The sequence below is a fragment of the Tupaia chinensis genome, unplaced genomic scaffold, assembly GCF_000334495.1.
Source record: "Tupaia chinensis unplaced genomic scaffold, TupChi_1.0 Scaffold000668_1, whole genome shotgun sequence".
In the NCBI taxonomy this organism is placed as follows: domain Eukaryota; kingdom Metazoa; phylum Chordata; class Mammalia; order Scandentia; family Tupaiidae; genus Tupaia; species Tupaia belangeri.
In genome coordinates this window covers 405,583-428,405 of record NW_006160190.1, presented here as the reverse complement: position 1 = coordinate 428,405, position 22,823 = coordinate 405,583, and the positions used below count along the sequence as shown (strand labels likewise).

General features: G+C 40.0%; 1 protein-coding gene across 1 annotated transcript; it reads right to left on the bottom strand.

Moving 5' to 3' along the window:
* Window positions 1-2,529: 2,529 nt before the first annotated feature.
* Window positions 2,530-21,559, bottom strand: LOC102503169 (vomeronasal type-2 receptor 116). The gene is made up of 6 exons (XM_006159950.1): window positions 21,525-21,559; window positions 17,488-17,779; window positions 10,978-11,217; window positions 6,519-6,746; window positions 5,578-5,701; window positions 2,530-3,449 (listed from the first exon to the last, which is right to left on the bottom strand). Exons 1-6 carry the CDS (start codon window positions 21,557-21,559, stop codon window positions 2,530-2,532), a joined length of 1,839 nt encoding a protein of 612 aa, XP_006160012.1.
* Window positions 21,560-22,823: the final 1,264 nt, after the last annotated feature.

Genomic DNA, 22,823 nt, shown 5'->3' with positions numbered 1-22,823 from the left:
AACACAAAAAAAAAAAAAAAAAAAAAAAAAAAAAAAAAAAAAACAAGTAATCATCCAACTATGACAGATATATACCAGATAGTTGCATAAAGCCCCAATTCCATACAGGGTCTCCATATTTCAGGGAGATGTTAGAAATCAGGATGAAAGAAAAAGACATTATCCCTTTCTGAAAGATGAGCTCCTTGACTCTTCTGGCCGTCAGAATCACAAAGCCAAATGCCTCAAGCTGACGGGATTCAGCAGCTGAGTTCTCACAGAACTTGGTCTGTTTATAGTGATGGATCTCACACCCCCACCTGCTGTACTTGTCATATTTCAACAATGCCTTTGCCAGAAGTGGGCACCCAGGGTCATCTCCTTCATCCTACCATTTGCTTCATGCCAAAGGGATCAGTGTATCTGATATGCTTGTGTGACTCCATTCAGTCAGTTTAGACAGCAGGAGAGGGGGCTGAGGGCCTGAAACTCTAACTCATTCCAAGCCCCGATAAGTCTGGTCATGGGGATGAAGCTGATAAGATGGACCATGATCATATTGATTTCTTTCTTCTGTCATAAACGGAGTGGAGAGAAATTCAATTTTAAAAAAAGATTAGGAATAGAGGGGAAGAATAAAGAGGCAGGAAAATATATTGGTCTCTGTATTTCCATATTTATGTTCACTTTTCCAAAATTTCAAGACTGGATTAAAAATACTATACACATGAAAATCACAGTTAAATTCTCAGTTATAAATTGACTTCCAACAACATGTCACCCACATGTAACTTACCATCCAAGTTTCTCTTCTGGAATTGGCTTTATCAGAAAAGATAGCCGGACTATCCGTTCTTCCGGAATCCAAGTGTAAAGGGGGAAAAACCCACCCAGGACCAGGTCCCCATCTCTGTAGACAGTTGGCCTATGCTCTATGAAACAGCTCTCTAACGTCAGCTCACATGCAGTGTGGAAAGTCTGTAGGACTAGCAAGAGGCAAATTTGACACACTGACATTTCAGTATCTGCCTAACATACAGACTGAACCCTCTGTGTAGGCTTAGCTGAAGAAAAGATGGGTGTGGATTGGGTCTAAAGAATGAGCCCTTTCCAGGAAGAATCTCTCTCTGTGTAGGGCACAGCAGATTCCCACTCTCACTGTAGGCCCTCATCCTATAGAATGCATATATGACAGACTGGCGTGCCAGACAAGGGCACAGGTGGGAGCCAAAGGATGGCATTTACAAGGGACCTCACAGTGCTTAGACCTTTCTCTTAGTGCCACTGTGATGAGAGGAGCTCTGGCTTCCCTATCTGTTCACTGCTTCATTTCAGTCCCATCCAGGAGCTCTGGGGAATCCCCCTACCCTGGAGCATTGCACCTGTCACCCCCATGTTGATAACACGATCTGGAGAAACATGTTTTAGACTTTCCTTCTCAGTTGGGCTTTATGATTTCATCACAGCCCAGAAAGTCTTTGGAGATCACCTCATTATCAGACAGCAGTCTCTTGTGTCCAGTAGAGCCTGAGGGTGATTGTATCGAACTTTTAAGAAAGATATAGAGAAGTTAGATATAGTTGATGTTAAAATCAACAAGAACCATATGTGTATTTTTTAAAACCCTGGAGAAACTCTGTGCAAGAAACTAAGATTTAAGTGATCAATCTCTTATCTAGACATAGTTTAGAAATGTTGTCTCACATTCTCCAGGTGGTCAATTCACTCTAATTATTGTTGTTCTTTTTCTGTGTAGAAGGTTTTTCACCGTATGTGATCCAATTTGTATATTTTTTTAAATTATTGCCTGTACTTTGAGGGTCTTATTAGAGACATCTTTAAGTATTCGATGTCTACCAGAATTCTGCTGATTTAGATTTAGCATACCGGTCACTTCAGAACTCTTAAGAAAAGAAAAAAGAAAAAGAAATAGTTAAGATTGGAGAAAGGCAATGTGGAGAAACATGTTGTAGACATCCTTCTTGTTGGGCTCTGTGATTCCATCATGGTTCTGTTTGAAGTTTAATTAAGAAGGGATAGAAATTATGTTGGCCATTGATAATCCCCGTGCAACTAATAGAAGGCTCTTTTCTATTATGTCTTCTATCACTTCTGGGCCTGCAGTATCCTTGTAATACAAATGGGTTTCATGATTTACAAAGGAGTAGGTCTCATTAGAGAGAAGACTAGATTTTCCTACATACCCTACTCTTGACTATTTTAAGCCACTCACCCACTCCTCCTATTTGATTTTCTGTGTTCTGTGCCTTGATAATTCTGGCACCAACTTCTAAACACCACATGGCTCAATGTGTCATTACTAAAGAGAAATGTATCCTTCACCCAGCCTTTCTTTCCCCTTTTCATATTATTTTCTTCAATCAGCATGACTTTAAAATAACTTGACAGAGTTTTCTAATTTATGTATTTATTTTTAATTTTGTAATATGAAGATTTAAAAAGTGAAATGTTTTCATTACATTGTCATAATGGTATGCAATATCAGTGCATTTTTATTAAATCCATAAAATGTACAATGGAGTAAGGAGATCAGGCCTCATTTCCTCGAGAAAATTTGCTCCTCCTTAAATCTTTCAATGAGTTCTTAACAGGCCTCATCAGAATAGTGTAGCACTTGGGGACAAAGATGCAGCCCAGGAGCCCTGCACTGGAGACCAAGATGGAGAAGACCTCCACGGCCACCATGACCTTCCCCTTGGTGCTGTGGTAGACAGGCAGGAAGGTGACCCAGACACTGCAGAACAGCAGCATGCTGAATGTGAGGAACCTGGCCTCATTGAACGTGTCAGGCAGGTTCCTGGCCAGGAAGGCCACCGTGAAGCTCCCCAAGGCCAAGGAGCCCAGGTAGCCCAGAACACAGTAGAAGGCAGTGACTGAGCCCTTGTTGCACATGATGATGAGGCTTCTGGGCTCAGAGTGTGAGTCTGTGTCAACGAAAGGGGGAGAGGATCCCAGCCAGATCGCACAGATAATCACTTGGATCAGGGAGCAGATGGGAATGGCAGAGTTAGAGGCCCCTGACAGCAACAAACGTCTCGGTGTTCTTCCAGGCGTCATGGCCTTGAATGCCAGAATCACAGTCATGGTTTTGGCCAAAATGGTGGAAACAGCCACAGTGAACACCAGCCCAAATGTGACCTGCCTGAGGATGCAGGTGGCTGTGTTGGGATGACCAATGAAGAGCAAGGAGCAGAGGAAGCAGAGCAGGAGGGAGATGAGCAGGGTGAAGCTGAGAGCCCGGTTATTGGCCTTGACGATGGGAGTGTCTCGGTGCTTCACAAACAAGCCCAAAACCACAGCTGTGACCACAGAGAAGCAGAGGGCTGTGCAGGCCAGAGCCATTCCCAGAGAATCTCCAAAGCCCAGGAAAATGACAGGCTTAGGGAGGCAATGAGTTCTCTCACTGTTTGGGTACTGTTCAGGTGGGCACAGGAAACACTGCTGTGCATCTGGGAGAAAGCAGAGATTCAGCATTTCAGTATCACAAATCATTCATGTTCGCCATGTTGATGAGGATAATCACCTTCACTGTCACTGAGAGTCCAGACTGCCTTTGATTGTAATAACGGGACACCATAGATTACAATTCTTCATTTCTTTTTTTTTTTTTTAAGTGTTTTTTGCTGTAGGGCACAGACACTCCTTGGAAAGGCAGAAACAGAAAGTGAGAAATCAACCTCCTGAGGGTATGGCCCTGCAACAATCTCTTCTCCATTCTTCTCTTGAGATTTTAGGCATGCACACGCACATGGTCATTGTGAGTTCCACAGCACAAAATCCAGTCCTTCAACTATAGTTAACCACATGGAACTCAAGCACCTTAACCACTATACTACCTGAAGACCCCAAGATTCTACGTTTCTGGCATAGGAAGTTTAGCTCCATTTCTCTTAATATTATTCTTAGATAATACTAGTGCAATAGTGAATGATTTTAGAAGAATGAAAGATTAATCCTCTCTCACATTTCTCTCTTTGAGATGCCCATTTATTTTCACAGATTCAACATAACTTCTGACTTCTGTTTCACAAACATACCTGCACACAGAAGCATGTGTATGTTGGATCCAAAGTTCCGTGCTCCTGTCTAAGTTTCTTTTCTTATACACATGTTTAGTGTTACATTTTTTTCCTGAAAAGAGAAGTCTTTCTTTCTTTTTCTTTTGATATCTTTTTTGTTTTTTTCTTTCGGCCATAGGGCTTGTGCGCTTGTGGTAGACAGAGAGGTAGACACCATGGGAAAGTGAGAAATCACCCCCTAGGGTAGACGGCCACGTCATAATCCCCTCTTCTTCATTCTCCTCTTAGGATCTGAGGCACACACACATGGGGCACACTGCACACACACACATGTACCTGCACCCTCCTTGGTGTGACTATCTAAGCTGCTAAGTCTGAGAACTGAATTGTAGTTGCCCAGGTGGGAGTCCAGCCCCTTAACCATCATGCCACCTACTGACCCCAGGAAGTGTACGTTTTCTTTCTTGGCATAGCTTATCATATCTATCTAGTCTGCCTAGTGATTAATATCAAATTATTTCTAGTGTTATATGACTATAATTACATAATACTTATGGGAAAACTTAGATCATTGCAATATTTATTCTTTATCTGCAGGAAAATTGAAGCATGTTTAATGAATCTTTGTACATTTTGTATTTTAATATGTCACATTTTGTTTTGATATATTTTTATTGACTATATCCCTTGTTAATAATATGAGATGACAGACCGTGGAATTCATTAGAATGTTGAGTTCTCATTCTTTAAAATAATATTTTCTCATTTTCCCTCTCTCTATGGTCAAAGTAAAATCTTAATAATTATAAATAAACTTTAATTACATAACTCCTCAAGTAAAAGAACATGGTTGAAAAAAGAAGAAAGTATTTCCATAGTATTTATTTACACTTGCTCTGTGGTTACTACATTTTTAAAAAGATTTAAACCTTCACGTCATCCACAGATAGCTCTGGAGATTACACATCTTTTATTCCTTTTTTTCTCTTTTATTTTGTTTTGTTTCTTTTTAAAGTATGGTAGAGGACATGTGTGCTCAGCAGAGAGAGAGAGAGAGAAAGAGAGAAGGTGAGTAAGAAAGCAGCATGGGGGGTGTCACACTGCAATCCCTCCTCTATTTCTCCTTTTAAGATTTTGGGCATGCACTCCTATGTACCTGGCGTGTTTTTTAAGCCACTAGGTCCAGGACGTGAACCACCATAGTGGTCATGTGGGATCCAGCTGCTTTACCCACCTAGCCACCACCTGGCCAACAATTGCCATTTCAAAGGTAGACTTTGGCACAGTCACCATCAGACCTCAAGTGAGACTGCCTCAGCCAGTACTGGATGTAGGTGAAGGCATCCTTTGGAATCATGGGCCACAGTTGAGCCTAACGGGACACGCACAGCCAGTCAAAGGCTTAACTCATGACGTGGCAGCTATCAGCACCATAACATGGACATACTGCAGACATGAGTGAACATGTGCATTGAGAACACCGGCCCCCGTGTCCTTATTTCCCTTCTATTGAGAGACAGTGAGTGACGTTATCATAGGGGACTTGTGTATGTTCCACCTGTCCAGTTGGAAATCTCTCTCTCAGGGCAAGAAACACAAAGGAAGCAGCAGGTGGGTCTTTCCTCTTGGGAAATTTTCCTGAATCCAGGAGCGCAGCTCTGGGTACACACGGATGGAGGAGTCTGAGGGAAACACAGAATCAGGCTTGGTACGTGGGTCAGCAGCAGTTGTGACAGACATCTCTGTCTCTCCCTTCATAAGCAATAATGTAGACCTTTAGCATGAGTCCATCCCTATGTCTCCCCGCCCCCAGGCTGTACCATCTCAGAGACTATCGGTTAGTATGGTAGCTGTGTTCTTTATTTCTAAATTATTTAACATCTATTATTGAAGTACCTAATGAAATGACTTTACACAAACTGGCAATAACTGCTGTGTTATTTTCTCCTTAATTTAACCATTTTATCTGAAATAATTTCTTTCCTCCCTTTGTTTTTTGTTTTGTTTTGTTTTGTTTTTAATTTCTTGCTGTAGTGCCCCAGAAACAGAGACAGAGAAAGCGAGGGGAAAGGGGAAAATCAACCACCTTGCCCCCAGGGGGAAGCAATTCCTTTTCCTCAATTCTCCTTATGGGTTTCCAGGCATCCACACAACGGTGCCCAGTATCATTTTTAAGCTGCCAGGTCCAAGGACTGTAATCACACAGGTGGCCATGTGGCCTCCAGCTGCCTTAACCTCTACACCATTTTCTAGACACAGGCCTTAAATTCTTCAAATTTATTTATGTACTTCTTATATCAGGGGAAGATAGAGAGGCAGACACTCCCAATGACCATGCAGATATCCACCCCAAGTCTGCTAAATCACATGCATGTGTATATGTACCTGGCAGGAACATAGAGCCTCACAATGTAAACCTGGCTCCTCCCCAGGTGGATTCAACCTGCCCTTCCTGCTGCCCCCCCAGGCTCCCCCATGAATATGGAAATTAGGCCATACCTCTTGGAATACATCAGGCCATTTCAGCATCTCTTTATCGATGACCAAACCTCGATCGTGTGGACTCTTGGAGACAAACTCTCCCACTTTAACCAGCATCCAACTGTCATTAGGAAACTTCACCAAGTTCTGGATATCATACTGGGCCATGTACTGTTCATTGTCACCAAAAGACATGTTGTCCCCAGCGCTGTTTGTAAAGATGGTTTTCCTCATTAATGAGTGGAGCTGGACAAGAGGCATAATTTGTAAAGAGGAAATGCATTTAATGTAGAGGTGGAAGTTTTACATTCATCAAGTAATCCTATTTTCATTTTTTTAAAATATTCAATTTAATTTATAATTATTATTTTGAGGGAGTTTGTTTTATTTTGTTTTCTGTTTTTTGTTTTGTTTCGTTTTTATTTTATTTTTGCTTTAGGGCTTATATGCCTAGAGAGAGAGAGAGAGAAAAAAAGAAAGCAAACCTCCAGGTCTGGGGCTCAAACTACAGTCCTCTCTGTAGGAATTCAGCACTCTAATCACATGCCACCTGCTAGTCTCTTAAGTGTTCCTATTTTCACATCCCTATCTCATAGACTTTTTAGATAAACTCTACCCTTCTCCATGAAAACAATGGAAAAGTAAAGGCATTATATCAGAGAAATTCCAGGATGTTTCCAGAAGGTAGCTTAGGCATGGGTTCTGTTACAATCCTGATTAACAATGTTTGGTAGGGACTAGAAGTTTGTGTAATAGCTATGGATGTAGTCAACTGCAGTTCAAGTCCCAGACCCGGTACCTTAAACTCACGCCTGGTGCGTGTGTGTGTGTGTGCCCAAGATCCCGAGAGGAGAATGGAGGAGAAGAGGTTGTGGCGCGGCCATCCCCACTGGGGGGGGGGTGATTTCTTGCTTTCTGTCTCTCTGTCTCTCTCTGTCTTTCTGGTGAGCACATGTGCCCAATAGGAAAAATCTCTCAAAATAAATAAAAATAAAAATAACAATGCTAAGGGAACAAAATTGGGCCAGCAGATTGTGCAAAGGTTAAGTTGACTGTATCTCACATGCCTGTCTGAGTGGTTCAAGTCCGGGATCTGGCAGCTTGGAAAACATTCCATGTGCATGTGGATCCATGCCCAAAATCTCAAGAGGAGAATGCAGGAGAAGGGATTGTAACATGTCCATCCACCTGGGTCCTGACTTCTCACTTTCCTTCTCTCTCTGTGTGTCTCTCTTCAGCGAGTGCAAATGCGTTACAACAAAAACAATGAACAACCAAGAAAAAGACACCAGAGGATAAATACATTAAATTCCCTGAGAATGAGGACCAGCAGGTGGTGGAACAGTTATATTGCTGAACTCCAACATAGTTGATCCTGGTTCAAGTCTCAGAACAGGCGCCTGGAAACTCATACAGGGCGCATGCACGTGCAAGCCCAAAATCCCAAGAGAAGGGTTTACATTGTGGTTTAACCTCTGGAGGGTGATTTCTCACTTTCCATCTCTCTGTATCTCTTGATTTCTCATGAGCACATATGCCCTAGCAAAAAATATCTCTCAAAACATAAAATTCCTTGAGACTGGTGATCGTGTAGAAATGTATGCATACATCCAAACTCATCAAAATGTATACTTTAAATAGCTGTGATTTTGAAAATGTCAATGACACCCCACTAAAACTTTTCAGAGAGAATATGAAGTGTGTTTTTTCCTCTTTCTTTTTATCATTCTTCTTATTACTGGTGATGCTGTGATTGTCGTGTGATATTGCAGGGTGGAATCTACTACAAAATGTGAAAATTTAAAACTCTTGAACTAATATGAACTTTTTAAAAAAATTGTTAGAGGGTAGGAACCAGCAGTTAGCGTAATGGCTGTGTCGCTGGACTCCCACGTAGTCGACTGCAGTTTGCGTCCCAGACCCGGTGGCTTAAAACTCACACAGGGCACGTGTGCATGCATGCCCAAGATCCTGAGAGGAGAATGGAGGAGAAGGGATTGCAGTGTGACCATCCCCTCTGGGGGGTGATTTCTCGCTTTCTGTCTCTATGTCTCTGTCTGTCTGGCGAGCACACACGCCCTATAGCAAAAACCTCTCAAAAAAAATTGTTAGAGGGCATGAATACTCACCATTGAGAGACAGAGAGAGTGAAGAAAAGTGAGAAAACATGGCCCGTGGGAGATGGTCAGACAACAATCCTTTCTCCATCTTTGCTCTTGGGATTGGGGCACACATGCACATGTACCTGGTGAGCTTCTAAAGCTGCCTTATCTGTGAACTCATACTGCACAGTCAGCCATGTAGGATCCAGCTGCTTCAACCACCATGCCACCAGCTGGCCCCAGAGAAGGTTTATAACAAAGTGCATTAATTATTTAATTTCTGAAGATAAAAGAAAAAATCTCTGGCATGGAAAAGAAGAAATATGTTCATGAATCTGTTTATTTAAACTTTTCATTTTTTATAATAGAACTATCCTATATAGTCCACAATCACATCTTCAGTAGCATCTTGCTAGCATCTTTCAGAACTACCTCCAAGCAACCCCAGAGTGCAAATGAGTCTTATTATTGTTAGTACACATAGAAATGAGAGGGTAAATTAAACTTTTTTTTTTTTTTTAGTGTTTGTTATAGAGTGCTTGTGATGGCCAGAGAGAGAGAGAGAAAGTGAAAAACCACCCCCTGGGCGGGTGGCCAAGCCACAATACCTACTCCTTTATACTCCCCTCAGAATTTTGGGCAAGCATGCACACGTGCCCAGTGTGGTTTTCAGGCTGCTAGGTCTGGGACTCAAGAGTCAAGTCGGTCATGTGGGATCCAGAGCTTTAAGTGTCAAGGCACCTGCTGCCCCACACACTTTCCTGTCTTAATTTTTACATCGATATATACTTCTGTCTGTATGTTACATTTGCTTGTTTTATTCAAAGAATTTATGTAGCATATTTGGTCCTGGTGCATCAGGACAGGACTCGATAAGTGCATTCTGTATGTGACTTATCAACCAGGCAGGCTATTCGATGAGCTTGCAATGAATACTAAATGGTCCCATATGTTTAAATGAGACCATGGTCTCTGCCTCATGATTGTTGTATATTTTATCAAAACAGTTATGTCTAAAAATAATTTTGTAGACTTGTTATAGGATATTATTAGGTTGTCAGGGAGGTTGTGGCATCATTTTCCATGTTTTTCTATGCAACATATAGAATGTTTTCTGTTCTTTCCAAAAACATTATATGAAGGGATTGAAGCATGCCATATTCATCACTGAGGATGAAATAGCTGGATCCATGTATAATCAATATACCAGTATTTTCTGAAGTTAAATATATTACTAGAAAATATGTATATATAAATATGTACATATAATATATTAAATAGTATATATAATATTGACATCTATCTCTCCATATTTTAGACTATGGCTATAGGGCATGTGTAATTACTGGAAAAAGACAGAGAAAAAAAAAATCACCCTCCAGCAGGGATGGCCACACTGCAAACTTTTCTTCATTCTCTTGGACTTTTGGGCACACACATACGCACTATGTGTTTACAGCGTCCAAGTCTGGGACTCGAATTGCACAATGAGCCATGTGGGATCCAGGGCCTGAACTATCATTCTACTTTCTGGCCCTAGATCTATCTTCTGGGTTTTTGTGTGTGTGTGCTTTTGCTTGTTTGTTTGTTTGTTCAATTTTTTTCCTATGAGGTTTTATTTGCTGTAAAATATAATAAAAATAACACATATCCCCAACATGAAAGAAACACTTTTTTTCCTTTTGACCTAAATTGTTCTTTTTCAGTAATTACAGGTTCATGATCTTATCTGCTAATAAGATAATTCCAGACACCGTGAAGTGCCCAGGGCATGTCCTAGTAGTGGGGAGGTCTACCTGCCAGGGAAGAAGCACAGGCTGCTCTGTACCACCGGGACATCCCATTTTGCTTTTTTCCAAAAGAATCCTATGGACGACTTGGGCCACTGCGTACACAGCATTGTAGATCAAATAGCTGGAGTCAGACACGGACAGCAGGTCAGTCTTGTCTTCCATGAACTCTAAGGAAGCATTTGATGGGCAATCTCCAATGTATGAACAATGTGATCCAGTAACCGTGCAATTGAAATTGAGTATCCAAAATTCTCTATAGTAAAGATCTTCTGGGTATTGGTATGGGTTAAGAGTCTTGAGGAATTGTTGGAAGCCAGGGATTTCCCTCTTCTGGTATGAAAATGAAAGGCTTCCATGGAATAAGGGAAGCATGTTTTTTGAGTTACGAAAAACAAAATCCCACCATGGTATGTGGGGATTTCCCATGATCCATACCTTCCCTGATGCTGAATTAAAATCTTTTTGCATGGCTAAGATCAAGAGACTCCCTAAATCACCGTACATGATATACACATTTGCAGATGAAACTCTGAACCTAATCACGAATTTGAAATCGCGATGTACACTGAAGCCTGTAGTCACAGGGAGCTTCTCTGTGAAGGCCACACAGATATCTTGTCTAAGCATCTGTGCTTTTAGATCCTGAAGGAACTGCTCCCCTTTTGTATCATCAGGTACGAAGAGTGCTACCCATGTCCAGCCAAAGTGGTGCAATAGCCCGATGAGCCCAAGGGTCAGAAAACTGTCCTTTGGGGCTATTTGATAGAGTGATGAAAACTGGTTTTTATTGCTTAGGATGGGATCAAAAGGACCATACGTGATCTGAAATAAGAAATGAAATAGCGTGATTATGAGTTTGGGTGATTAGGGTCTGTTGCTTATTTATTTCTTAGGTTATCAAAAAAGTCATGATGCTTTTTGGTGGGAAAAATATGTCATGACTTTACTAATGACTATTTATTTATTTAGTTAGTTACATTAAAGCACTGTGTAACATTACAGCAAACCAAATATATTTTCTCATTGGAATACACTGTATATCGGTGCAGTCAAATATATTACCATATATATTATCAACAGGTAATTTTCTATTTTTATGTTCATTAAATGTTTTGATTCTTTCTTTATTTTTCCCCTTTGGTTCCCTCCCTCTCAATATTATCATGCAATTTCAGTACTGGGTATTTACCCAAAGAATAGGAATGCACTCAGTTGGAAAATCACATGAACATCCATACACATATCATACAGTGCAGCATTATTCATAACTGCTAATACAAGGAACCACCCAAATGTCTACAAACAGATGAACGGATTGAAAACGTATATATACTGTATATGTGGCACATGTACATTACGGAATACTACTCACACATTAAAAACAATGAGACCCTGGCATTTGGTAGAAAGTGGAGTAATATAGAAGATTTACTACTATGTGAAAGAAGCCAGACTATTAAAGAGAAGCACTGTATGTCCCCTTTCACTACATACTGAATGTCTGCACTCTGTGTCAGAAACTAAGAGTGGATAATACAAAGGCACGGGAATGTTTCTTTTGGAAAGGGAAGAGAGAGAACTTTCTACCTAAAGAGACCAGAAAACAAAATAGTGGCCAAAGAGAAAGACTACTGTAGAGGAGACTTCGTTCTGTTAGTCTTATCATAAAATACAGTTTCCTAGCCTCATTGCTTTTAGGAAAGGACTTGTGAATATACCATGTCAAATCTATCACTTCACATAAAAGCATGAATTAAAAACTGTGCAGTCCTAGGTGCTCTTCATCGCCTGCAGTGGGAGCTGAAGGTGAAGTGGAGTTCATGAAGATGGAGCACCACCAAGGTGGTGGTGATTTCTCCATCCTGAGCTATGTGGCTTATGGAATAACAGTTTACTTCCCCAGATATCAAATTAGATATAAATTCTGAGATAGAAATAAATCTCTAATTTTTATGTATTTATTTTCTTGCCAGAGGATGGGTGAGATCCTGAGAGAAACAGAGAGGTAGAGAGAGGGCAACTTCCACCACACCCACCATGGGGTGGGTACAGCAATACCTTCTCCTCCATTTCCCCTCCTGTTAGACTTTTGAACATGTATACACATGTGCCTAGTGTGTTTCTGAAGCTGCTGGGTCTGACACATGTGGGATCCAGCTGCTCCAACTACTATGCTGTCAATTAAAAAATAACCAACTCTAAAATAATAATAATTAATAATTTATGCAGTTTATTTCCAAGCAGAATATGAGTGACCTAGGCCCAGAGATAAGGGACTGATAACCAGAATACACAAGGAACTCAAGCAGCTGTTCGGAAAAAAGATGATCAACCCTATTAAAAAATGGGAGAATAAGTTGAAAAAAAAAACACTCTCTAAAGATGACATATGAATAGCTAAAAGGCATATGAAAGAATGCTCAACATCCCTCATTGTAAGGGAAATGCAGATCAAAACAACAATGGGATACCACCTAACCCCAGTCAGAATGACTGAGATTAAAAAAAAAAAATGTAAGTGCTGGTGGGGGTGTGGGGGTGTGGGAAAAGAAAAACTCTCTTACACTGCTGGTGGAAATGTAAATTGGTCCAGCCACTGTGGAGAACAATTTGGAGATTCCTCAAATATCTACAAATAGAACTACCATTTGATCCAGCAATCCCACTCCTGGGTATCTACCCAAAGGACAAAAGAATTTTTAATAGGAAAAGTGCTTACACATCGATGTTTATTGCCACACTATTCACAATTGCTAAGACATGGAACCAATCCAAATGTCCACGAACAGATAAATGGATCGAAACACTGTGGCACATATACTCTATGGAATACTATTCAGCTATTAAAAAAAATTTTTTTTAATTAAAAAAAACAACTGGCTTTTAACAGGAAGTAGATTAATATGGAAAATTTACTGCTGAGTGAAGCAAGCTAGGGTATGAAGGAGAGACATTGTATGTCTCTACTTAATATATACCGAGTGTCCACACTCTATGACTGAAACTGATTGACTGCAGGACTTAGAAACACAGTAAAGGTATGTAAATACCAGATATAGTGTGTGTGAAAGAGTAGGGTCTGAGGAAGGACATTTAGAAGAAAAACAGGAAGGCAAAGCATTAATGGGACAAAGAAATGTGATAATATCTGTTGAAAATATTCTACAGTTTTATCAATTGGACTAGGAAGAAATGTTCACATGTCGAAATATTCACTTTGTAAGATAAATATTGTGATTGATTGTATAAAAGAAAATGAAATTTTAAAATTTGCTCAAAAAAATACAAAAATTAAATAAAACAAAACTTTAGCAGACTGATCCCTTTTGAGCTGCCTATTCTTTGCCCCTGCGCATAGCAACAAGACTAGGCTTTTCTTCATATCATGTGCTTAACGTTTGGCCCACAGTATCCTAGAGAGGGAATCAGATTTGAGTTTGTTAACAATAACCATTATGTTGACTAATCTACCAATGTGTCTTTCCCAAATTTATTTCTGGTAAGAGAAGGAATAGAAAAAGACAGAAATTGTCCGGACAAGGGGAGTGTTTGGTACCTTCTTAATTTCAGAAGCAGCTGCTATTACTTTTCTCAAGACAGTCTCAAATGTATTGTTAACTTTTATAAGGAGTTAATTTTGTCATTTTTCTCCAAATAATTTTTATACTAATTAAACTAGCAACCTCATGTATCATTTTTAAATGATACAAATTTTGTAATTTAATGTGCAAAAAGACTAAGTTAGAAATATTAAAGCTTCTGCCTGAGAAAATTTTAACCAATATTACCTTTTATAATTCTTCCCATTTATCTAAATACCTGCAGGTCAAGGCACCATAGTTGTCATACATAAAGCTGGCTGTGGTGCTCAAAACGGGTCGTCCTCTTTGCTTTTTAAACTGTAGATGTCTTATTTCCTTTTCTTGTTTTTCCAATCCACTTTTAACAGGAGAAACCGGCCTGTGGGAACCTAAGGATTTCAATGTGGTGGACCAGTGTGTTGTTTTTTTGAACATCTCTCCACTAAATGTCACTCTAGTGTCGAGATCACTCGTCTTACATGTCTCAGTTCTCTTCAAGAATTTTGCACCCTTGAAGGGAGCCCAAAACGCTTGAGTGGTCACCTCTTATTTTGCGTTTACTGGATGGGACTGTTATTAATTATTGTGCTTGGGATTCCCTATAGGACTTCTACTAGTCCTAAGAGGAGGAAATCTTCCCCCACTCCAGACACTCCAAGTATGGCTCCCAGTTGCCTGGGGTGCCCACCAGGCAGGGAGGAGCAAGTGCCCTTTATCTTCAGAGCTGAGTGGCTCATTCTCTCATTTGCCTATGAGTAAGACCGTTGGGTTTCTCCAGTGCAAACTCATAGCAGTCAATTGAAGCAGCTTCAAGAAGGCAAAGGAGGAAGACCCCTTAGAATACTCCCCTTTTTTATCTCTTTTTCCTTTTTTCTTTTTTTTAATAATTAATGCACTTTCATACTTTTATTTTTCCTAACTACCCACTCAAAGGGGAACAAAACACTAACCTTGCTCAGAGAGAGCAAACCCCTGTCCCTCACCCTAGAGGGAGCAAACAGCTGCCTCTCACTAGGAGGAGAGCAAACCTCGGTTACCCAAAACAGACAAACAAACATAAGGGAGACAAACAAGCAAACCAGCTTAGAAATAAATCATACCTTCTACCAAATTTTGGGAGGTCTGGGCCAGAGGACTTACTGAATCTCCCCCAAGGAGAGGCTCGGAGCCCTACAGGGCACAAAGTGCCCACTGCTGGTATCAGGTTCAGAGCAACCCCTTGGAAGATCTCCAGTTCATCTCTGGTCCCTTCATGGTCGCCATCTTGTCAACAGAAAAATAACCAACTCTAAAAAATTAATTATTAGTAATTAATGCAGTTCATTTCCAAGCAGAATATGAGTGACCTAGGCCCAGAGAGGAGGCATACATGCCTTTCTCGAGGTGATCAGGTACAGGGGTTCCTTTTATTTGATTTTGAGAGTGAAAGACAAAATTAGCAAAGAGATTTCCATTGGACTGTCCCTAAAAGACAGGACATGTGCAAGTGGGAGCTTGTAGGATATAGTTGGGTTCCACAGACTTTAGGTTGGTGATTAGAAGAAAAGATCGGTGTCCTGGAAAGAGATTCATAAAAAAAAAAAAAATGGTTAATCTACAACTCAAGGAACAGGAACTTCTGTGTCTTGGGAAGAAATAAATAAAAGAATATACTGTAATTGTTGAAATGTACATCTCAAAAATACTATGCCAGGGACAGGAATTAGCAAAGAGATTTCCATTGGACTGTCCCTAAAAGACAGGACATGTGCAAGTGGGAGCTTGTAGGATATAGTTGGGTTCCACAGACTTTAGGTTGGTGATTAGAAGAAAAGATCGGTGTCCTGGAAAGAGATTCATAAAAAAAAAAAAAATGGTTAATCTACAACTCAAGGAACAGGAACTTCTGTGTCTTGGGAAGAAATAAATAAAAGAATATACTGTAATTGTTGAAATGTACATCTCAAAAATACTATGCCAGGGACAGGATGTAGGAAAAATCCTGTTAATGGAAAAAATGGTCTTGTTAATGTTCATGGGTGTTACTGCTCCCACCCAGGCCTTTGGAATGGACTTTGAAAAAATAGGAAAAAGCAGTCAGACATCTGTCCACAATGCCATGGGCTCACTTGAACTAAATCTTCATTGGACTTACTGTTCAGACTCTGGACTTAAATTTTTTTTTTTTGAAGAGGTTTTTGCTATAGGACATGTGCGCTCGCCAGACAGGCAGAGACACAGAGAGACAGAAAGTGAGAAATCACCCCCCAAGGGCGATGGCCACACCGCAATCCCTTCTCCTCCATTCTCCTCTCAGGATCTTGGGCATGCACACACACGCACCCGGTATGAGTTTAAGCCACCAGGTCCAGGATGTGAACCGCAGTCGACTACATGGGAGTCCGGCGACATAGTCATTACGCTAACTGCTGGCCCCAGACTCTGGACTTAATTTATCACCACAGCACAATCTACATTGTCTTGAGGACTGCAAAGACCCACCCTCTCTGGTTTTAGAAAATATTGGGTCATTGGAAAAATCATGTTGTATTATTGTTTTTCTCTGCAATAATGCATCATGACTCTTCTGAGGATCCAATATTATTACTCCAATATAAAATTAACTTAAACGTATACTGCCTGTGTCCTGTCATAATGCCTCTCCAGACTAATGATTGTCTGAGAGTGTTTCACTGGAGAGAATCCTTGAAGTGGAGAGCTGAATATGAAGTGTTATGGAGGACTTTCAAACCAAGTAATCCACCTGCATGGGTGTGAAGAAGGTTGTACTGGGCAGAGGTGCTGATCAACCACAAGTGTAATTGAGATGCAGCCCGTTTTTTAAATCTCCAGGGATGGAGTGTCCCTTTATTTTTGTTTTCAATAGAGGGCCGATATCCAGGACTTATCATCTCTACATCTAACTATCATTGTCCTATGGATGCCCCCAATGATATCTTAGTCTATGGATTTCTGTGCTGTGAATGTTTCCTAGGAGGCATACAGCTGTAGGATGTCAGTAGTCAATACTACCCATGGCAGGACTTGGATGAACTGTCCTCCTGTAAGACTTTGAGTTGAGGCTCAGGCTTCCACTGCACCGCCTTTTTCTTCCTCATCCTTTTCACTCTTTATCTATTTACTTATTTACTTAAGTACAATTTATTTTACATTCATTCACTGTATATCATTACAGCAGAAAAAATTAATTTTCTCATTTAGAATACACTATGTATTGGCTCAATCAAAGATTTTACTGTATATATTATCTATGAAAGATAATTTTTCATTTTGTATTACTTAAATATTTTGATTCTTTGTATTTTCCCCTTGGTTTACCTCTTCCTCTCACCCTCTATCATTTCCCACCCCACTTCCACACTGTCTCTGGTGTTCTCATGACTCAGAAAACTCCTGGGATCTCTTTATAACTCTCAAGGTATACGTAAACCCTGCTTTTCTAGGTCAGATGAGATCCAATGACATTAGGAGAGATCCATACATCACCATACAAAACGGATAACATGCTTACCTGTGGGCTTTTGTAGAGCTCTAGAAGGCTTCCAAGCTCAGCTGCAAATGCTGATGTGGTTCCTGAGAAGACAGCAATAGGCTGCTTCTTTCTGTTGCAGTTGTAGTTGGGGAGAGGCTGATTCCCTCCTGAGAATAAAACCACAGCACTCTCCAAGGTTCTTTGTTGAGTGGGAAAGGCGTTGTAGAGATCAGAGCCCAGAGAAAGGTTGGGGAGCAGATTGGGGCTCTTGTTAATCTCCTCAATGGCAAAGAGAAAAGCCAATACATATTGGTAGTTCTTCCAAAACCACCTACATAGAGAAGACGTTATCAGGGAGAACATTTAAGTCATGTAATTTTTAAAAAAACTCTGGAGCAGTATGATGTGTGGTGGCTAAGTCACTGGACTCCTGCATGGTTGACCATGGTTTGCATCTTGCACCTGGTGGCTTGAAAATCAGGATGGGCTGGGTGCCAGTGGTTGGCATAATGGTTATGTCACTGGACTCCCATGTAGATGACCACAGTTTGAGTCCTGGACCCAGTGGCTTAAACTCATGCCAGGCGCATGTACGTGCTAGCCCATGATCTCGTGATGAGAATGGAGGAAAAGGGATTATGGCATGGTCATCCCCGCAGGAGATATTATGTCTGTTGTAATGTTGCCTGATTCATTGTGAATTTGAAGTTATCTGGTCTTTTCTCTTTTTTTCTTACTTAGTCTAGCTAATGGTGTGTCAGACTTGTTTATCTTTTCAATGAACCTGCTTTTGCTTTCATTTATTTTGTATGGTTCACTTATTTTCTGTTTCATTTATTTCTGCTCAAATCTTTATTATCTTTTCTCCTAACTTTTTTTGGATTTATCTGTTGTTGTTTTTCCAATTCTCTGAGGCATGATGTTAGGTTGTCCTTTTGCCACCTTTCCATCTTTTTCTTGTGTGCACTAATTTCTATGAACTTCCTTCTTAAGACTGCTTTTACAGTGTCCCATAAATTATGGAAACTTGTGTACTCATTATCACTTATTTCCATGGATCTTTTCATTTCAGTGTTGATTTATTCAGTTGTCATGAAGTCATTCAGAAGTAGGTTATTTAGTTTCCATGTATTTGTGTATTTTTGAGGGTTTTTCCTGAGATTAATATCAAGTTTAATTCCATCATGGTTGGAGTAGATGCTAGATGCCTTTCAATCTATAAAGGCTTGTTTTGTGCCCTATCATGTGGTCAATCTTTGAGAAAGTACCCTGTGGGGTTGAGAAGAATGTATGTTTTGTGGTTTGGGGGTGTAAAGTTCTAAAGATGTCTAACAAGTCCATCTGATTTATGGTATCATTTAGGACCAGAATCTCTTTGCATGTTTTTTGTTTCATTGACCTGTCTAAAGGAAATAATGGGGTGTTGAAATCTCCAACAATTATTGTGTTACAGTCTATCTTGCCTTTTAGATCTTGCGGTCTTTCCTTTACACATTTGGGTGTTCCTGAGTTCAGTGCATAGGTATTGATAAGCATTATAGCTTCTGGGTGAATTAGTCCTTTTACTACTATATAAAGCCCTTCTTTGTCTCTTCTTAGCACTTTTGTCTTAAAGCCTATTTTGTCCAAAATCAGTATAGCAACTCCTGCTCTTTTTTGGTTTCCATTTGCATGTAATCTTTTTCAAGCCCTTCATTTTTAGTCTATGTATGTCTTTATTCATGAGATGCGTTTCTTGTAGGCAGCAGATGGAGGGTTTCTGATTTTTAATCCATTTTGCCAGTCTGTGTCTCTTGATCAGAGAGTTTAACCCATTTACATTTAATGTTATTATTTCCAGACCTATCCCTACCTTTAAGTTGGCCATATACTTGATTGTTTTTGTTCTCTAATTGCTGTCTGTCTCTTTAGTTTTCTTCGTATAGTACTCCTTTCAGAATTTCTTGAAGAGCTGGTCTAGAGTTGGTAAGTTCTTTCAGGTTTTGTTTATCCAAGAACATTTTCATCTTCTTTTCTCATTGAAGGATAATCTTGCCGGATATAGTATTCTTTGCTGAAACTGTTTTTCATTTAACACTTTGAATATATTTCCCCATTTCTTCCTTGTTTGCATTGTATCCTATGAGATGACTGGTGTTAGCCTAATAGATAGCCTTTGTAAGTGGTTTGTCATTTCTCTCTTGCCAATCTTAATATCATGTCTTTGTCTGTGGTTTTGGACAATCTAGCTATAATGTACCATGGAGAGGAGCTTCTTAGGTTGATTCTACTTGGGATTCTTTGTATTTCTTCGGTCTAGATGATCGAATGCCTCTCTAGATTTGAAAAGTTTTCTTCCAGGATTTCATGGAATAGATTATCAATTCCCTTATTAGTTTCTTCACCTTCTGGTATACCAATTATTTGGGTGTTTGGACTTTTCATGATATCTAGTATTTCTCATATGGTATCCTCAGTTTACTTGGCTGTTTTTTCAGTATTTTTTATAATTTTTCCTAGGTCTTTGGTTTTGTCTTCTACTTCCGAGGTTCAATCTTCTGCATGATCTAACCTACTTTTAATACTTTTGAGGGAGGTTTTGATTTCCTGTATTACAGCCTTCATATCTAACAGTTCGGACTTATTTTTTTTTTATGGTGTCCTATTCTTCTTTTATTTCATGGAAAGACTTCCTCCTCTCTTGGAGCTCAATGTCTCTTTTCTCTTGCATCTCCTAGAATTTCGTTACCATGAATGATCTAAATTCTTTTTCTGACATTTTGGTAATATCTTCTAATATTTCCCTGTTTGGAGATGAATTATAGTGGTCCCTTGTGGGTTATATGTTACTTGATTCTTTCATCCTTTAGGCCCTTTTCCTATTTTTGGTCATTGGTAATGTATTCACTTTTGGCTAATTTGCTGGAGAAGTATTCTGTAAGTGTGAGCTATTGTGTTTCCCTAACTGTGAAATAATTCAGTGCTATTTTCTCCCTTCTAGTGCGTTTTCCAGGAGGATCACAGGAGGAGTGCTGAAATTGGATTTATGAAGGAGACTTTCCCTCTTTTTACAACCAGTACAGTGAGGAAAAAAAGAAATCTCTAAAAACTCCCAATATTCAGATGCTTAGTTACTATGTACCTAGTCTTCTCTAGACAGTGGATAAGGGTTCAGTTGTAATATTAGAAAGTAAGGGAAAAGAAAAAAAGTAGAAAACAGCAATAGGAAGAAAAATGAATAAGAAAAAGAAAGAAAAATGTGAGTAATAAGTAAAGAAATTGAAAGAAAAAGAAGGAAATCCCTAGAAAAAAAGGAGAAAAAATACATCCCAGAAAATAAAAAAGAGTTAAAAACTGAAAACCACTTGCATGCCACATGGAGATGCAGAGCTGCAGAGATAGACCTGCCTGATGGATCCAGATCTGGGTGAGAGGAAGAGAAAAAAATTAATAAGTTAAAAGCACAAGAAAAGGGACAGAAAAGCTGCTTTTTTCTCAAATAAGAGGGAAAAAAATTTGGAGGGACAGAAAAGGGCATGAGGGAAATGCAGTTATTTTCCTACCTAGCTAGTCCAGGGTTCTCTGTTTGTGTGTGTGTGTGGGGGGGAGGAGTCCTGGCCTAGCTGAGGGAGCTTCACCACTGTGAAGCTGGATCCAGAAGGTGCAGATATGGACCTGCCTGATGGATTTTGACCTGGGTGACTTGAAATTGTTTTTCACTCAACATTTTGAATATATGTTCCCATTCTTTCCTTGCTTGCATTGTTTCCAATGAGAGGTCCCCTGTCAGCCTGATGGGATATCCTTTGTAGGTAACTTGACATTTCTCTCTTGCCAGTCTATGTATCTTGTCTTTGTCTGTGGTTTTGGTCAATCTGGCTATAATGTGTCTTGGAGAAGATATTCTTGGGTTGATTCTATTGGGGGTCTCTGTATGATCTCATCTGTTTTTAGTACTTTCAAGGAGATTTTGATTTCCTGTATTGCAGCCTTCATCTCTAGCAGTTCTGTTGGATTATTTTTATGATGTGTATTTCCTCTTTCAGATTATGCAAGACTTTCTGACCTCCTGTGACTCATTATCTCTTTTCTCTTGCATCTTCTGGTGTTCGTCGATTCTCTTCTCTTGCATCTCTGTTAGCTTTGGAAGTATGAATATTCCAAATTCTTTCTCTGTTATCTCCACAAGTTCCATTGTACTGTCTATAGATGGTGAAGGTCTGTTCTTTCCCCTTGGGGGAGATATTTTATTGGTTTCCCATATTCCTTGTGTGTCTGCAGTGGTTTCAGGTCATCTGAATATTTGTTAGTCCCTACTTTCTTGGAGTTAATTCTGAGTGTTAGAGGAGAGCAGGAGAAAATGACTTGCAATATTTCTGCAGCGCTGTTTCCCTGACCCTCACCAAGAAACCTGCACTTTTGGGGATGGAACAGGATGTTACAAAGGCCTTATAATTTCAGGGGGATATGTGCACCAGGACTGAGCAAGTAAGAGGCGTGTGGGAGAAGAGGAGCCGCACTCCCTGCAGCTCCGTGTTCCTCCCTGCTGCTCCCTTTGCAGTCACTCTTCTCTGATTTTTAGTCATTAGGTGGTAGGACTGAGCTGTGGGGTTTCAAGTAAAAGGCGTGTGGGAGAAGAGGAGCCGCACTCCCTGCAGCTCCGTGTTCCTCCCTGCTGCTCCCTTTGCAGTCACTCTTCTCTGATTTTTAGTCATTAGGTGGTAAATTCACATTTGGCTACTTTGGAGATTTCTGCTACTGTAAACTAGTATGGTTCACTCTACTGTGAGGTACGTCTATGCCTTATCTCCTCTACTACTGTGTTTTGCAATGTGGTATCCAGAGAAAGAGATTTGAATCAGATTTATGAAGATGAGTTTCTCCCTTTCTGTAGCAGTTCAGTGGGGGTTCAGGTTTTCTATGACCCTACAAGTATTTAGATGTTTTGGTACTGTGTACCAAGACCTGTCTTGACACAATGTGCAAAAGCTGAGAAGCAAGGTAAGAATAAGAAGCAAGAATAAGAAAATAAGCAAGAATAAGAAAAAAAGTGGAAAACATACAAAACAAAAGGCAAAAAAAATGAAAAGGGGAAAAAAATTTAAAGGCAAAAACAATATATATGATAACAATGCAGTGAAGAGAAAGGAAAAGGGGGAGAGAGAGAAATACAGAGACAGAGACAGAAATAAGACAGAAAACACCCTAACTCAGTTCACTGGGTGTTGGCCTAGAAGGAGTACTTTGGGGTAGACACTTTTCAGTTAAAAAGGCAAGACCCACTTCTGACGCACATGGATTCATGGTTTTCTAGGTTCCCATACGTGTGTTTCAAGCCATTTGGACTAGGACTCTAATCAAATAGCTGGCCACGTTCAATATAGCTGCCTTAATCA

Coding starts and splice junctions, on each gene's coding strand:
- LOC102503169 (XM_006159950.1), bottom strand. CDS start 21,559: ATGCAAGAGAAGAGAATCGACGAACACCAGAAGAT. Junction 6,747..10,977: donor CCTTCACAGAGAAGCTCCCT/GTGACTACAGGC, acceptor CCTCTTGTCCAG/CTCCACTCATTAATGAGGAA. Junction 5,702..6,518: donor GGCCTGATGTATTCCAAGAG/GTATGGCCTAAT, acceptor TGTTTCCCTCAG/ACTCCTCCATCCGTGTGTAC.